We start from the raw sequence: 17,172 nt of genomic DNA, 5'->3' as shown, positions 1-17,172 counted from the left end.
TCCAAGAGGAGTGCTGTTGCCCCTCTGCCTTGAAAAAACGGAAACAGGCAGGACAGGCAAGCAGGGAGGGGGAGGGGAAGAGACATGAGAATGGTTACACCTCAGTTAATTTTGTTTTGTTTTGTTTTTCTTCCAGAACTTGCTCAGTTATGAATGATTCATTCTGTTGCAGAAAGACTTGGGTTCAAGTTCAGTCTTTGCTACTTTGTGTCCCAGTTTCCTAACCTGTAAAACTGGGCTAATATTCCTTCCTACGTGCCATGGAGGGCTCTTGCCGTGGAGAGAACAGCCCCGTCCGCAAGCCAGGAGCCACATTCTAGCTCTTGCTGGGATACAAACCCACTGGCTAACTCAGCAAGCTCCTTATGCTCACTCTCGCCCCCTCAGTGTCTAAGTCTGTAAGAGTGTGTGATCTCGCCTGTGCCACCAGCTTCCGTGCAGATAAAGATGACAGGAGGTGTGAAGGATTTGCATAAACACCTCTCCCTTGGAAGTGGCTAGCCATCCCGTGCAAAGTTGCGCACCTAGAGCAAGAAAGTGCCCAGCTACAGACAACCCAAATTGGTTTTACTTTAGATGCAGAGAAAATATACTTTTATGGATGATATCTGTTGGCTAGGATTTCTGGACTGTCTTTTTGGGAAGCTGAGCAGCAGGGTTTGAGAGGGTTACAAAAATGGGGACAAACTTTGAAGACCAGTCAGGTGTCCTGGGTCCTCCTCAACAGCGCGGCTCCAGACGGCTCCCTTGCGCCACCTGGTGCCCCCTCCCCGCCACTGCCCAGAAACCACGTGTAAGAAAATTCTTACAACCTAACTACGCACCCTGGTTTAGACCCTTCTTAGCCAATAGAGAAGGGGGAGGCGGGGTAAAGCAAAGCGAGAGTCCTATCATCTCCAGCTTTCCGAGGAGAAGGCGGGGCTTGGGATTTACCACGTTGGGTTTGTCCGCAGCGCTAATTACTTTTTCCAAAGGCTGGAGGGCTTCACTCCGGCTGGCGCCGCCGCCTCGCGCGCTCCTGTTCCGCCGCGACCGTCAAGGGGGGCTGCTCCTCCCAAGTACCATGTGTGACGGCGCCCTGCTGCCTCCCCTTGTCCTGCCCTTGCTGCTGCTGCTGGTTTGGGGACTGGACTCGGGTGCAGGTAACGCTCCCTCTACTCCCGCCCCTTAGCTCGTGCTTCTCGCGGCCACCTTCCTTCTGCCCTCCCGAGGCATCTTGGCGGCCTCCGCCTGCCGGCGTGGCCGGGATCCGGCGGCCGACAGCTGACAGCTCCCGGGTCCAGGGGGCGCGGGCCGCGGCCGGAAGACTGGGCTCCAGGCGGCTCCCGGGCGGTCGCGCCGCCGCCAGTTCTCCGGACGCCGATGCGGCGGCCGTATTCCCGGAGGTGCTCGGGTAGCCCAGCCGGAGACCTTTCCAGGGTGGCGCGGGGTCTGGGGAGAGGCGCTGAGTGGCATGGAGGTGCCTGGGCGAGATAAGGAAAGAGAGCAACGGCTCGGGGCCGTGTTGTCTCTGGGCTGGCGCGGGATGCCCAGCGCTGGACCTCGCGCTCGGTGGGCGGGCGGCGGGGCGGCCGGGCCCCGGCGCGCTGACGCGTCTCCTCTCTTACAGCGGTCGGCGACGCGGCGGCCGACGTGGAGGTGGTGCTCCCGCGGCGGGTGCGCCCAGACGCCGTGCACCTGCCGCAGCTGCCTGGCGCCCCAGGGCCGCGAAGACGTCGGCGACCCCGCGCGCCCCCCGCCGCCCCGCGTGCCCGGCCTGGCGAGCGCGCCCTGCTGCTGCACCTGCCGGCCTTCGGGCGCGACCTGTACCTGCAGCTGCGTCGCGACCTCCGCTTTCTGTCCGGCGGTTTCGAGGTGGAGGAGGCTGGCGAAGCAGGGCGCCGTGGACGCCCCGCCGAACTGTGCTTCTACTCGGGCCGCGTGCTGGGCCACCCCGGCTCCCTCGTCTCGCTCAGCACTTGCGGCGGCGGCCTGGTACTGCCCGCACCCCCTTGGGGTCTGCCTGGCGATCCCTCGCAGAGTTGGGAAGGGGAATAGGGGGAACGGGGGCGGGGGAAGGCGTCTGGGATGGGGGTGGGGCCACCAGGGATGCTCTGCTGCTCGCGGGAGGGAACCCCTCCTACCTCTTCCCGCCCACCCTTTTTCTCCACCTCTTCCCTCCCCCACCTTCCGGAGGGTCTGTGAACGGAGGCTGCGGGAGGGGAAGGGTCTGATTATCCAGTGCCTTCCGATGGCTGCTAAGCCTCAGCAGTGTGCCTGGCCAGGACCCATGTGGTGTTGCTGGGAGGGAGATAAGCGTAGCTCGCCCAGGGAGCTCAGGTCTAGCAGAGATGAAAGCTGTCTAGCCACTAGACTTAGGCTGCACTTGGCCCGAGTGTGGACTGAACGTTATTTGCATCTGCACAGATGTTTGTGCGTGTCTTGGGGAACACCTATATATGTAGATCTCATCTATTCTTGAACATGGGCTTGGGGTCTTAAGCATTCACCTCTTTCTGTCATTTTGAATCTAACAGTCCACTAACTTGCTCTTCTTAGTTGAAAAGTGAGAACCAGGAGAGGGAGGTCTCCATTCTTCTTCCCCTTATACCACAAACAGGCATTTGTCTGGCACCCACCCTTAGCCAGGCCTGAGGGATGCTTACATTGGTGATGAGACCCTTTCTTTCCTGGACCCCAGATGCTCCCTTGGTGTGGCAGTACTCCCCCACCCCTTCTGCCTTGCTGCACTCTGAGGCACCTGTGACAGGGCTCTGAAGGGTAGAGGAAGCTCTTGTGCACCTCTGCCCTACCTGTGCTCACACCGGCTCACTTGGCGACACTGGTGCCCAGACAAACCCTTCTCATTGTGCCCCAGAGGAAGGCACACAGCTGGCAGATGTGCTGCATGCACCCTGCAAAGCCTGGGATGGGTTCAGAGCCTGTTTCTCTTATCTTCCAGGGAAAGTGATCTCTGATATCCTTTTGTGTCTGTATTTCCCTGACGCAAGAAATTGCTTCCCCCACCTCCGCCTTATCTTGCTCTGACATTTAGAGTTCCCTAGCTGTTACCCACATAGTATGTAACTAGTTGGTGTGAATCTGCAGCAAAGCAGAAAACCTGGGGGTCCAAGTCTTTATAGGAGATTTCTGCTCTTAGCAGTGTAAGGGAACCTGGGGCAGGGGGTGGGGGGGGGGGTGATTCCTAAGAATTGGCCTTTGCCAGTTCCCCTGTCAGGACTTTTTGAGTCCTGATCAGAATGTGATCTCTTTTTGCTGGGCTGGGAGAAATTGGCTTCTTCGGTTAAACAAGGAAAATGGGTTGCAGAGGGGGGCCTGGTGGCAGCTAGTATGGAACAGGGGCTGAGAATGTGGGCTGTGGGTGAGGAGGCTTAAGTAGGAGTGAGAAAGGCTCAGATCACCATAGGGCTCGGGTCAAGGCTGCCTCATGTTCTGGGAGGGACTGGAAGGCCCACATCATTTTTCCTGTTTTTGCCAAAGTGTTTAAAGTCTAGGTCACATCACTGTACTGAACATGGAAACATCTGAATCCCATTTGCTGCGGTTTAGTGAGTTTCTGTAGAGGTCAGAGTTTATACCTCTTGGTGTAAAGTTTCCAGCGAGGAGCTATCTGCAAAGGGGCCGAGGGTGGAAATCTGGATAACATTGATTTAAGTCCTTACAGAGTGAGTGCTGGGCCCTCTCACAGATGGCATCTGAGTCAGAGGTTTCACTTCAGTCTCCCTTGTTTTCAGGAAGACTGTCCTTCCCTTCGGCACCATGTGAGGGCGCTGTGCTTTAGTTAAAGGAACCCGGCCAAGAGGCTGTGTTCGGCATGTGCCAGCTGCCGGTGGACCTCTAAGACTTTAGACTTTAAATTCCTGCTTGAGCAGACACTTCTGTTGTTTAGTCTGTCTTGTTCATCCTGTTCGTGTAAGCTGGACATTGGACACTTTCCTAAGTACATCTTCTAGGGGAGCGGCAGAGGGCCTGGAGGATAGAGACAGGTGACTTGGAATGGACCCCATGGTGGCAAGGTGGTCCTGCCTTTGTAGAAAAGAAAGCAACAGGAATGGGAGCTAACCAGGTTTGCATCCCACTCCACCTTGCTTTGATTTGGATTCTCAGATGTGCTTGAGATAGTTCAGCTGGGTGGTAATGGTGGGTGAGCCCCCCTTGACCAGACTGGAAGCACAGTGGAGATGTGGCATGTGTGTTGTGTGTTTTTGAGGACAGGTTCAAACACAAGGTGTGTTTGGGGTAGGGGGAACCGGGTCTGGTAGATGAATTTTGGTGCTCAGAGATGGAAACCTTCCAGAGCCTCCTTGTACCTTAAGACCATGCAGAGCAGGGGTTGGCAAACTTTCTATGACGGACTAAGTAGTAAATATTTCAGACTTTGGAGGCCGTATGATCTCTGTCCCACCTTCTTGGCTGTGCCCTTTTGGTGCAAAAGCAGCCACAGAAGGTAAAGAAACAGATAGACATTTATGTGTTCAATAATTTTATTCTGATGTTGGGTAGGAATTAAATCCTGCTGCATCTAACATCTCTAGAGAGGAGTTCCTATTGTGGCTCAGTGGTAATGAGCCTGACTAGTATCCATAAGGACGGGGCTTAGATCCCTGGCCTTGCTCAGTGGGTTAAGGAACTGGCATTGCTGTGAGCTGTGGTGTAGGTTGCCGACACGGCCTGGATCCCGCCTTGCTGTGGCTGTGGCATAGGCCGGCAGCGGCAGCTCTGATTTGACCCCTAGCCTGGGAACTTCCATTTGCCACAGGTGCAGCCCTAAAAAGACAAAACAAACAACGCCCCCAAAAAAATCAAAAACATCTCCAGTGCAGCTTAGTGAGGAGTGTTGCCTGCGGGGGCTGTTCCCTGCTGTCTGGGACCTGTGCTGCCTTTCTCCAGAGACATTTGGTATCTGTTTAAAGGAGATGCATAATTAGATCATTACTTGTTTATGGGGCAGGAAAGTAAATCTCCTGTTCCATTTTGCACCCCCCCTTTGACAGTGGGCAGAAGGGTGGGAGTGTGGTACTGTTCCTCTCTGTGTCTTTTCTCGAAAAGCTGTGCAGGCTGCATTTTGTGGATCTTCAGAGCCCACGGGCTCAAGTATTAATTGTTTTCTGTTTATGCATCTTCATTCTATTTACATTTCAGAGACTCCTTAGATATAACGTAGGTTTTTGGGAGAGTTTCATAACTGTATAACTTCAGAGCAGTGAACTTGGGGCATGTGAGAAAGGTATTTCTCCTCCCAGAGGATTTATGTGAGCTTGCATTCACTGCCTCATGTTAATGGGCCCAGGTCATGGATGGAGGGCCACCAGAATTGGAATAAACTTAAGGGTAAAATTCACCAGGATAGGGAGAAATGGTGGAACTTCAGAGCTAGAATGTGCTGCCTGTCTGAAATGAGTGGTTGGAGGGCTGATTTCATCCCCACACATGAGGAGGGACAGGCAGTGATGGGGTGGCCCCTGCTGCTGGGTCTGGCCTGCTGAGCAAGGGCCAGTCTTGTTTCAAGAATTCTGAGCTCAGGGGAGTCTTCTGCCCAGAATCTGTCCATCTATCCTTGACTGAGGCTGGTGGGGGTGCGCCGTGGGTGAGATCTTGGGGCCAGACAGGACACCCAGGAGAGCTCTGAGCTGTGGGATGTCAAGAAGCCATGCCTAGGAGGTCCCGTCATGGCTCAGTGGTAACGAACCTGACTAGTATCCATGAGGACGTGGGTTTGACCCCTGGCCTCACTCATTTGGTTAAGGATCTGGTGTTGCTGTGTTGCTGTGGCTGTGGTGTAGGCTGGCAGCTGTAGCTCTGATTCGACCCCTAGCCTGGGAACCTCCATATGCTGCAGGTGTGCCCCTTGAAAGGCCAAAAAAAAAAAAAAAGCTGTGCTCATTTTCGAGGCCACCCCTGAGGGACAGAGAGATGAGCAGGCATGGGCCTAGTGTGCCTTCTCCTCGGGGTGCTTACTGTGGTTCCTCTCACCCAGGCTGCTCAAAGGGGGACCTGATGGCCCAGCCACCCAACTGCAGTGCTGGGCAGCCATTGTGGGCCCAACATCCATGCAGCTCCTTGCAGTTTTCCACTCGTAGCTCTTCCTCCCTGTCTGCCCAGGCACTTTTGCAGGAATGCTCACCCTTCCCGTGGAGGAAGAGGTGTCGTCCATAGAAGAATGGTGGTGGTGGGGTGCCGAGGTCAGCAGTCAGTGAGCAGGTGGCTTAGAAGAGTTGAGGGGACCCTGTTCCCCAGAGGGCAGCCTGATTTCAGTGATGGAGGAGCAAGTGTGGGAGGTTGCTGCCCCTCCCCTTTAGTTACCCAGCTATCTTTTCATGGACCACAGAATTGCTCAGCTTTTTAATACAGCATCACTTGATCGCGTCCAACTGAGTAGGAGTTAGTTTTGGCAAAAAGCATGTGGTATGGAGGTTTTTTGGAAGGGAGGAACTAGATCGGGCCATGTTATTACCCATCATATTGGTGCAGGTGTGGGGAAGGTGCACAGTCCTCAGTCATTCATCCATTAATATTACTGAAGAATGTATCAGGCACAGCATACATATATTTGGAAAATGCAAAGGACATTTTTCTTTTTTTGGAGCTTGGTAAAAAGCAGCAGTTGCGTGGATGTTAAGGAAAACAAGAAGGGAAAAGACAGTTGTGAAATGTGAGGGGGGAGGAATGAAACGGCAGGGCTCGGAGCAGAGAGTTCTGAGACCTCCCCCGCCACATCCTCTGGAAGGACGCTCACTCTGCTTCACGTTGACTTTCTACACCCGCCGCTGTTTGCACCAGGCTACCAGTGGCCGTCACCTAGGATCTGTAGCCCTGCCTAGTTACGTACCTAGGGTGCATGACTAGATTTTCCCATCTGAATTTTTATTAGGTTGGCAACATTTTTACAAGAAAAGGAAGCACAGGATGGGTTGATAAACTGAAGTCATTCCTAGATGGATCACCTTTGAGGAGCTTGTTTGCTGAGCATCTAGGTGCTGCAGCTGCCTGACCTTGGCTGTGTGACGGGGTATGTTTCTGTAGCCAGCACCTTGAAGGGAAGCGCTTGGAGTCGGCGGCTAACATTTCCCGATGCGTGTGTCTGCACCTGGCATATGTGCGGCCACACTCCTGCTCTTAGCAGGTGAGGCTGCATCCATTCGGGCTTGTGACCTTGAGTGAGACACTTAACCTCCTTCAAACCTCCCTGACTGGTCATACGGGGGGGGGGGGGGGTCCAATGTCAACTTTGTGTGGCTATTGGGAGAATAAAGTCAGATAAAGTCTGACATCATTTAGGGGGAGCTTGGTGCTTTAAGGCATTGAAGACACCTGTCTTCTCTCAGCTCCCAGGCCTGTCCCAGGCTTTTCCAGTTATAAATCAACCAATCCATCACTGTTGTTACTAAACGAACAGTTAACACACCTGCAACGTGTGGGACCCTCTGGTCTGCTCCTATTGAGCCTCAAGAGAAACACGGTACGGGCCTATCTCAGAAGGCAGTCTAGGTTCTTCTGGGAAGGAAGGTGTGCCCGAAGGTAGCTGGGGTGGCTCTGGGGTCCCATGGGGTAAGGTGGCCCTTCTGGGGGGAATGAGGAAGAGGATTGGAGCTAACGGGGGTTGGCCTCTGGTTCTCAGTGGGAGGAGTGTGGCCACACCTCCAAGGCCAGGTCCTTCCCAGGTAAGGGGGCCTGTGAGCTGGCTGTGGGCTGGAGGTGGGGGATGAACTGAACGGACAGGTGTGTAGATGCCAACCTGAAGCACCAAGAAATTATCCCAGGCAGTGGTTCTGAGCCTTGAGCTGGCATCACAGATCCCTGTGGGATCTGATGCCCTAATTGCTGGGCCTAATCTCCCTGGCTTCTGATCCAGTCAGTCTCTGGGTGGGCTTTCGAGACTGACTTTCTGACAGGTTTCCAGTTGCTGTGGCTGCTGCTGGTCTGGGACCACATTTTGAGGATCGCTGGCCTAGAGGCAGTTGGGGGCGGGGGTCTGACTATTGACTGGGGAGGCCGTGTTGAGAGCAATGTGGGGAGGACCAGAGCAGGGTCCCAAAGAGGTGTTGACAGTCTGTGATTATTTAGGGATTGGAAGCAGGGGAGAATCCACAGTCTTGGGGGCTGACTTGGGAACGAGACCAAGGATATGTCATCAGGGGTTTGACATTTGCAGAGGAAGCAGCAGGACTTTGAAAGGGGGACTCTGGATGATGCCCTGGAGGGGGCTGTGGGTCCCTCATGGAGAATGGGGAGCCCCTCACACCATCTGGGTCTGGGATGCTTCTGTCATGGGAGGGGTCCCGGCCACTCAGACTCTGCTGAGACACCCCCGCCCCAAGAAAGTTGGAGGCAGGTGGGAGGCAGTCCCGGGAATGATCTTCCTTCATGGAAGTAAGGGTTGCTCTCAACAGAAAGTAGACTCCTAACCGTTCCCTCTCTCCCCTCTCAAACTACCTGTGCTAACTCATGGACAGAGAGAAGGTGACCAAAGACCCACTCCAGATGCCCAAGGGGCTGCAGCCTCCTGAGGAAGAGGCTTGCGGGGGCTCCCTGGGCACTGAAATTCCAGCAGGGTCTTGGTAAGATGGGGCAAGGCCCACAGTCCTGAGACAGGTCCCTTCAGACCAAGGACAGAGCAGCAGACCATCCCAGCAGCTACAGATTTTCTTTATCTTAAAAGCATTCTCCACATTATTCTGAGTAGTCCTGCTGATATTAGGAAGTGATACAAACCTTTCTGACCTTCCCAAATTTTCTAGCTGCTGAAAGACCTAGTCTTGCCTCCGGGGTGGGGTTTGGGGTTAACAACCCGTTTATAACATAACGCTGTCTTAAAGTGGCAGGGAAACCTTTCAAAGCAAGCTTCTAGAACAAAGTGAATTGAAAGGGAACCACTCAGAACTGTCATGCTATCAGGTTACACCTGATACATTTGATTTGACCCCAACTTCTTGAGTTGGATACCAAATCTTAGAAGATGTAAGAGTTCTCTTTTAAGAGCACCATTTCATTGAGGATTACTGTTCCCTTTAAAACCAGGTGGCCTGACGGCTTCCAGGCCTGTCTGCCACAGGCATCTGTTCCCCACAGTTCTGCCTCTTCAGATAGGTTTGCAGCCCATCTGGATCGAATGTAACCTGAGACTCATCACGGCCTTTTCTCCTGGCCCTTTGTGGGTCAGGGAGGCCTTGGAAGAGCATTTCTGTGCCTGATGCTCAGCATAGATGGTGACCAAAGGAGTAGTACAAACCCAGGCAGCCCTGCACAGCTGGGGGCCAAAGGGCAGTGATGGGCTGGAAGCCAGGGCAGAGCCTCACAGTCTGAGGTCCGGGAGGGCACTCCAAATCTAGGGTCCCTCCAGACATCCAGATACAGGCAGGAAGGAGGTGGCTAGGGTATCTGACATCCAGTTAAAAGCTGAGAAATTGGGGAGTTCCTGTCGTGGCTCAGTAGTTAACTTATCCAACTAGGAACCACGAGGCTGTGGGTTCGATCTCTGGCCTTGCTCAGTGGGTTAAGGATCCGCCGTTGCCATGAGCTGTGGTGTAGGTTGCAGACACGGCTTAGATCCCATGTTGCTGTGGCTGTGGTGTAGACCAGGGCTACGGCTCCGATTAGACCCCTAGCCTGGGAATGTCCATATGCTGCGGGTGCAGCCCTAAAAAAGGCAAAAAGACAAAAACAAAACAAAAACAACAACAACAACAACAAAAAAACCGAAACTGGGGAAATTGGCTCTCCATCCCCGTCTACACATCGAAAGCTCCTGGTGAGCTTTTAAAAAGTGTCCGTGCCTGAGTTTCACTAGCATTCACAGGGCTGCTAATTCACTTGGCCTGGACTGGAGCCTGGGCCTCAGGAGTTTGCCGAGCGTGCCAGTGACTCCAGTGTGCAGCCAAGGGTAAGAGCCACTGGGCTAGTGCCTTCTACTCCAACCCAGTCCTATCCCTTCCAGTCTGTTCCATTGCAGTCCAGTTTATCTACAGTTTCTTGAGCAACTATTATGTGGCAGACATTGGGAAAATGAGGCATAATTCCGATCCCGCCTCAGAGCAACTAACTGCTTATTTGGTTGTGACAGACACCCTACAGCCCTGGGGGTAATGGGCTGGAACATAAAGTGCCAGGAAAGGTTTTTGTTTTTGTTTTTCTTTTTTTTTTTTTTTTTTGCTTGGAGGGAGGAGGAAGTTCAGGAGGGCTGACAAGTTTTTATCCTGGGCTGAGATTGCACGTGTGCGTGTGTGTGCACGCGCGCGTTGAGACAAGCTGCACTTTTCAACAGAACTTTTTATCACGGGTGCATTTTATCACTGTGATGACAGGCTGAGTGTTAGGGAAGCTTCAAGGTGCCAAGTGACAGTGACAGTGGACCGAGACTGAGGGAGGGGCAGGGTGAGGTCCTTCCTAGTGCTGGCTCCCCAGGCTGTGCCCAGCCCCTCCCTCCCAGGTCCTAGTCCTGGCCACAGGCCTGCTCGGAAGTCAGGTCCTAGGAGGGCAAGTGGCTGCCGGGTGGAGTACAGGCCATTGATCCATTTTCTTTCCTGAGTGGAAGGAAACCAGCATGTGGGTCCCTCCAAAAAGGACCTAAAGCAGAACACTCCCCCAAGGGGCTGGACCTTGCTTTGCCACCAAGGTGAGATTCTCCCTACTTTGTGTCACCTTAGAGCTTCCTGCTAATTGGCCTTTTACCCTGCGGTTTGTGCATACAAACACTAGACTGAATGAAAGAGAACTGGCTTTGAAAGTGCTAGGGGGCCTTTGATCTTCCTCATCTCCAGCATTTCAGGAAGACCCTGGCCCCTTGTCCTCCAGGGGACAGGGACCTCCTTCTGTGTGGGCAACAACACCTCCCACCCCTGGACTGGGCTGCATCTGCCAACTTGATTTCAGCTGTTCAGCTGTGGGCATTTCCACTGATGGTTATTGAGGGCTTCTGCACTGAGCCCTGGTGGGGATCTGCAGAGTCCCCCACAGCCACCCTCTGCCTCCACTTCTTCCATCTCCCCAAGGTATCGCAGTGAACAAACCCAAGTTTCAACTTCAAAGACGAAGGGAGAAAGCCATGCTTTCCAGCAGGTCATGCAGTGCCCCTTTAAGACAGTTTTATTTGGGCAGTAAAATCTGAGTTGTTCTTGGCAGAAGTTCTGATGAAATGGAAACCTTGAAATCTGCTTAGACCAGTGAGTATGATCTCACCCCATAGGCAATCTGATTAGCTGATCTGACTTATTTGCAAAGAGGATTGGTACCCATGCATCAAAAGGTAGAGGGGTCTAAGTCGTTTGGTTTGACTGAACTCTGTACCTGAGACCAGAGGAGCAGCTGTGCTGTGGTGGAGAGCAGTGCTTCAAAAAGTGTGGTCCTCAGGCCTTCGGCGTCAGGATCACCCGGGACATGTCAGGAATGCAGGTTCTGGGGGAACCTCTAAGGCCTCCAGGTGATTCTGATGCACCCTGGAGTTTGAGAACCACTGGTCCAGTATGTCATGGCTTTTATTTCTTTAATTATTATTTATTTGCTTTTTTTGGGCTGCACCTGCAGCATTTGGAAGTTCCTGGGCTAGGGGTCAAATCGGAGCTGCAGCTGCTGGCCTACACCACAGCCACAGCAATGCTGGATCTGAGCTCCATCTGTGGCCTACACCACAGCTCATGGCAGTGCCGGATCCTTAACCCACTAAGTGAGGTCAGGGATTGAACCCGCATCCTCATGGTTATTAGTCTGGTTCATTACCTCTGAGCCACAAGGGGAACTCCTGTCATGGCTTTTAGAAACAGAGTTGGAGAGAAGACCGGGTGTTGGTGATAGCCTAAGAGAGGTGGGCCCAAGCTCCTGAGTCTGTGCTAGTGCAGGTGGTCCTGAGATGCACCTGGAGCAGGGCCATGGCCACAGGGCCTAGTGTGCAAGCACAGATCATCCCCAGCTGTGGCTCAGCTGGTTCCTTGTGGGAAGTTTACCTGGTTTTGTTGATGGATCAGAAGGGAAGCTAGTGGTAGATTTAGAATTGTTACTCTCTTAAAGTGACAAATGAAAAAATCCCAGTCCTTAAACTTTCCATTCAGTTTACAAATCATGCTCTACTTACAATCTAGGAAGTTTCTGCAATCCTTTTTAAGGGGCCTTGGATAATATTTGATCCCATTTGCAAATCTGGTGTTTAACCATGTTTAAACTTTTAAAACCATGTTTAGAAATTTGATGTATTCAATTTCATTTGCAAGTTCTTTTGTTGTCTGATTAAACAATAAACCCTTTGAACCCTAACCAACCAACCAACTAAACAAAAAACCCTTTGCAAGTACTTCTTACAAATGACGAGTTCCTAGTCTTACATAGATGGGGAATCTTAAGTTCTCTTATGTATTCTGATGCTGCTTATAAGCCTAATAAGATCTTAACATCACAGGTCTAAGCCGTGGATTCACTTTAAATTAGAATCACAAATTTAATCCATTAGATACTCTGCCAAGTTTTCTTCAGCACTGAAAAAAATGTGTAAATCTCCAATCACAGAACTATTAACATTACAGGTTTAACTTTGTTCTCTCTATTTAGTTCTAAATATTCCCCAGGGGGAGTTCCCACTGTGGCTCAGTGGAAATGAATCCAACTAGCATCTATGAGGATGCAGGTTTGATCCTTGGCCTTGCTCAGTGGCTTGGGGATCTGGTGTTGCTGTGGGCTGCAGCTCTGATTTGACCGCTAGCCTGGGAACTTCCATATGCTGAAGGTATGGCCCTAAAAAGCAAAAGAATGAAAAAAAAAAAAAAGATATAAATATTTGCCAGGGATAAGATAGACATATTTTCCTATTAAGTATATAGTTGTCATTCATTTCCAGTACTTTGGGGGGTACCTCTTGAGGTGAACTTTTAGGAGATGATTTAAAATTTTTTTTTTTTGTTAATTAATACTAAAGTAATACATATTTGAATGTAAACCCAGAAAATGGGTGCTGTTGCACACCTCTCACCCCCTGCCTCCTGTCATATGACCCCCCCCCAACACAACTGCTGGATGGGACATTTCACGTCACACTGTAGCTCACTCTTGGGCTCAGTACGTTGGTGCAGAGAAAAAGCCCAGGCACCTGAACCAGGCCATCACTGGGTGGCCTTCCCGTGCTCTGGTTGCTGGGGTCATGGCAGGCACGAAGGAAGGGGCTGACACCCGTTTTCCTCTCTCTGGGCAGGTTGGACTCATCCAGCTTGGGCAGGAGCAGGTGCTAATCCAGCCCCTCAACAGTTCCCAGGGACAGGAGCATCTGATCAGGCGCAGATGGTCCTTGACGCCCAGCCCCTCAGCCGAGGCCCAGATGCCGGGGCAGCCCTGCAAGGTCCTCACAGGTGAGTCTGGGAACCAACCTAACTGACTCATGGCGCATGCCTGTTTGGTACTGTTGTACGTCCCCAGACCATCCTTCATTGGCATGTCCCCAAGTGTGCTGAAGTCGTGTGAGCAAGACCATATCTTTCGATTTATTTCTTGTTTTTTTAGGGCCCGCACCCACAGCATATGGAAGTTAGCAGGCTAGGGGTCAGGCGAATTGGAGCCATAGCCGCCAGCCTATGCCACAGCCACACCTCTGAGACAAGATGCATCCGTGACCTATGCTGCAGCTTGTGGCAATGCCGGATCCTTAACCCACTGATCGAGGCCAGGGATTGAACTCGCATCCTCATGTTTAGGAGTCAGGTTCTTAACCCAGTGAGCCAAAACAGGAACTCGACTTTTTAAATTGCCCGTAAGGCCACTTTCTTTGCTTTTCTCTCTGTGTTAATGGCAGTGTTTCATGTGTAGTGGCCCTTTGAAACAAGTATTTCTGGAAAGAACCCAGGTCTTTTTTGTGTAGTATCTCAGATTTATAGACCAGGAGCAAGTTGAGGCCTGACTGACATTAATGGCTTGTGATTATCAAGCCCAGGGTTGGTGGTGGATCTGACGTGAGAATTCCTTCCCCTGGCCCCCTAGCCAGAGCTGTTCTTATACTGTGGTCCTTGGTCCAGGTCTGGACTGCACTCATTAGAGTCGCCTGGGGGACCAAGGAAGCATTGGGGCCAAAGTGTGACCCCTGAGCTAGCAGCATCACCTGGGAATCTGTTAGATCTGCAGGTTCTTAGCACTCCCCCCATCCCACTACCTCCTGAATTAGGAACCATGGGGGTGGGTCCAGAAATCAGTAGCTTTGAGGCTGTCCAGGTAAATCTGATCCTGCTTAAGTGTGAGAGCCACTATTTAAAAAATGCCGTGTACCAGCTGGTCCCCCCACATCCTGACCTAATTGATCTGGGGAATGACTTGGGTATGTTTTGAAAGGTGGTTCTAATAAGCAGCTTGGCTGAGAACCCAAGGTTCTTATATTCTGTGCCTTTCTTTGAGCCACCTGGGGATTATCTGTTAGGTGTTTCAGGACATTTCATGGTGTGGTGTCACAGGCAGTCAGCCTGTGAGTGTCCCTGGGTGAAGATAATAGCCTCCTGCTCATACGTGGCACTTCCTCCCTGGAGAGCAGAGGCCCCATGGCTGAGCTTTGGGAGATGTGCTTTTGTAGTTTAAAGACTTATCGTTGACACAAATATCTAGGCTTAGTGTTCCAATGACCTTGGAAGTAAATTATCTGACTCTCCTGTAGACCAGGATTTTTTTTTTTTTTTTTTTAAGGTTTTGGGGTTTTTTTGGCTGCACTTGTGGCACATAGAAGTTCCCAGGCCAGGGGCTGAACCCACACCATAGCAGCAACCCGAGCCACTGTGGTGACAACACCAAGATCCTTAACCCGCTGCGCCACGAGAGAACTCCCTGATCTGCTTTTAAAATAAATGGCTATTGGGAGTTCCTGTTGTGGCTCAGTGGTAATAAACCCAACTAGTATCCATGAGAATGAGGGTTTGATCCCTGGCCTTGCCAGTGGGTTAAGGATCCGGCATTGCCATGAACTGTAGTGTAGTTCACAGATGCAGCTCAGATCCCACATTGCTGTGGCATAGGCTGGCAGCTGTAGCTCGCATTTGACCACTAGCCTAGGAATCTCCATGTGCTGCAGGTGCAGCCATAAAAATACAAAAAAAAAAAAAAAAAAGTAAATAGCTATTGGTCATTTTAAATCCTTGTGCATTTCCAGAGGTTCTCAGCCCTGGCTGTCCATTGCCATCCCCTGGGGAGTTTTATCAGCTAGTCATGCCCAGTTCCTACTCCCAGAGAGGTGTCTTTATTGGTCTGGGTGCAGCTTGGGCATCTGGCGATTAAAAACCTTCCCCATTTAAAGCCTCCGATGTTCAGCTGGCACTGAGAACTGCTGCGCTAAGAAGTTTTAAACATGAGTCATAGCACCCGTGGGCCGGGGGAAGTGGGTTTTCTCAGGTGAGAAGCACCAAACAGGGCCACACAGTGAAACCCAAGGGCAAATATGTTTTGTTCTCACTTTGGTTCATCAGCTGCTAGTCAGTGACCAGAAACCCAGGGTGCTTAAGGATGATATCATGGAATATTTGCCTAATTACCAGCTGCCATCCTCTTTAGGGACGTGATACCAGGGATTGCTGACAAAATGATAAATTGTGCTTGTGTTTGCATTTTTGTCCCTAAGGCTGGTTGGGAGGCACAGACTGTTTTGCCTTTAGTGAAGGGAATAAAATGAACAAAACCAGGGCAGGGAAGATATGATGGAAATTAAGTTACAACAAGAGATGGAGTTCCAGTTGTGGCGCAGCGGAAACAAATCCGACTAGGAACCATGAGGTTGTGGGTTTGAACCCTGGCCTCGCTCAGTGGGTTAAGGATCCGGCGTTGCTGTGAGCTGTGGTGGAGTTCACAGACGCAGCTTGGATCTGGTGTTGCTGTGCCTCTGGCGTAGGCTGGTGGCTACAGCTCCGATTAGGCCCCTAGCCTGGGAACCTCCATATGCTGCGGGTGCAGCCCTAAAAAGAAAAAAGATGACAAAAAAAAAAAAAAAAAAAAACTACAAGAGCCATGCAAAGCTGCAGAGAGTAATTTCCGAATTTGCTTAGAGAAAAATCTCTTCCTGGCCCCCAAGTCTCATGTCACTGTGCTCTGCCATGTGAGAGCATCTCCTGTATTTAAGGTGGTGCCACCTCGGGCTCTGTCTTGGGTAGGAGCACAGATGTAGGAGAAGAATGTACATTTCACTTCTGGGCTTGCTCTGTGTGAAATGCTCCATCAACTTTGTTGAGAAAGACAATGGGCCTTCTAAGGCTTAGCTAAGAAGCAGTCATTCAGGACTCATCTAGTTTGGATTAACTTTCAAACATTGGGGGTTTGGAAATTGGGAAAATTAATTTACTGGGATACCAGCAAAATAAGTTTCCAAAGAAATTAATCAGATGAATCCAAGATTTCCCATGGGAACATGTTCTTTATGGCTGAACGTGGCAGCCATAGGTGTCATTGTGCCTTATCATTGATCTTGTATCACCCCAACCTTGGATGCAGCCTGGAGGTAGCCAGCTGGCTCCTGCAGGTGAGGGGGTGTCCGGCAACTCTTCCCCCTCCATGAAGCACTCAGTTTACCTGCAAGTTGAGTCTGGGTAAGCTGCCTTGTTCTCTAGGGACTGGCACAGTCAGAGCCACCTGGGTAATACAGAGGCTTCATTTCTGGCAATCTTCAGGGCTTCCAGAGAGGGGACAGGCAGATCCTGTTTTCTTTATAGCTTCTTACTTTAGGACCTTATAAACTAACTCGTCAAATATCACTCTAACTTGGAACTTGGCATGAAAATATGGAGCCTATGAGCCTGAGCCGCCTTTTCTTTTTTTTTTTCCCCTTTCCTTTCCTTCTTTCTTTTCTCCTTCCTTCCTTCTTTCTTTTTTGGTGAACATGAGTTTTTGAAGATATTTTTGGCTAGTCCCAACAACCAAAAATGGTACTTTGGATATTTCGAAATGTTTCTTGACTTTTTGAGTGGTTATTGTGACTTCAAAACTTTTTGTCTGCTATGCCTATTTCAGTTTCTCTGTTCAGATTCAGTTTAGAATCTTCCCACTAGCACATTCATGGTTTTTAGTAACAATTTGAATATCTTCTCCTTCTCTCTGATAGACATAACATAGTGGATGATAGAAGTAGATTGTAAAATAATAAGGCTAGTTTGCTGTGGGACACTGTCAGAATAGGAATCCTGCAGTGTTTTAAGTGGCAATGGGTTCTTTAGAATAAAAATATGCCATTCAGCAATG

The 17,172-nt window shown here is 51.0% G+C and overlaps 1 protein-coding gene across 4 annotated transcripts in view; it reads left to right on the top strand.

Annotated features, from left to right (window-relative positions):
• Window positions 763-17,172, top strand: part of ADAMTS17 (ADAM metallopeptidase with thrombospondin type 1 motif 17) — a 395,981-nt gene continuing 379,571 nt past the window's right edge. The window contains exons 1-3 of one of the 4 annotated variants that reach the window (XM_013993230.2): window positions 763-1,142; window positions 1,610-1,974; window positions 13,172-13,325. In XM_013993230.2, the coding sequence (XP_013848684.2) occupies window positions 1,064-1,142; window positions 1,610-1,974; window positions 13,172-13,325 (598 nt within the window). In that variant the 5' untranslated portion in view covers window positions 763-1,063. The remainder of the gene's footprint in view (window positions 1,143-1,609; window positions 1,975-13,171; window positions 13,326-17,172) is intronic. The other 3 variants (XM_021098449.1, XM_005659785.3, XM_021098456.1) reach the window with 3 other exon arrangements.

Source organism: Sus scrofa, chromosome 1 (assembly GCF_000003025.6).
Source record: "Sus scrofa isolate TJ Tabasco breed Duroc chromosome 1, Sscrofa11.1, whole genome shotgun sequence".
In the NCBI taxonomy this organism is placed as follows: Eukaryota; Metazoa; Chordata; class Mammalia; order Artiodactyla; family Suidae; genus Sus; species Sus scrofa.
This window is presented reverse-complemented; position numbering and strand designations above follow the sequence as displayed.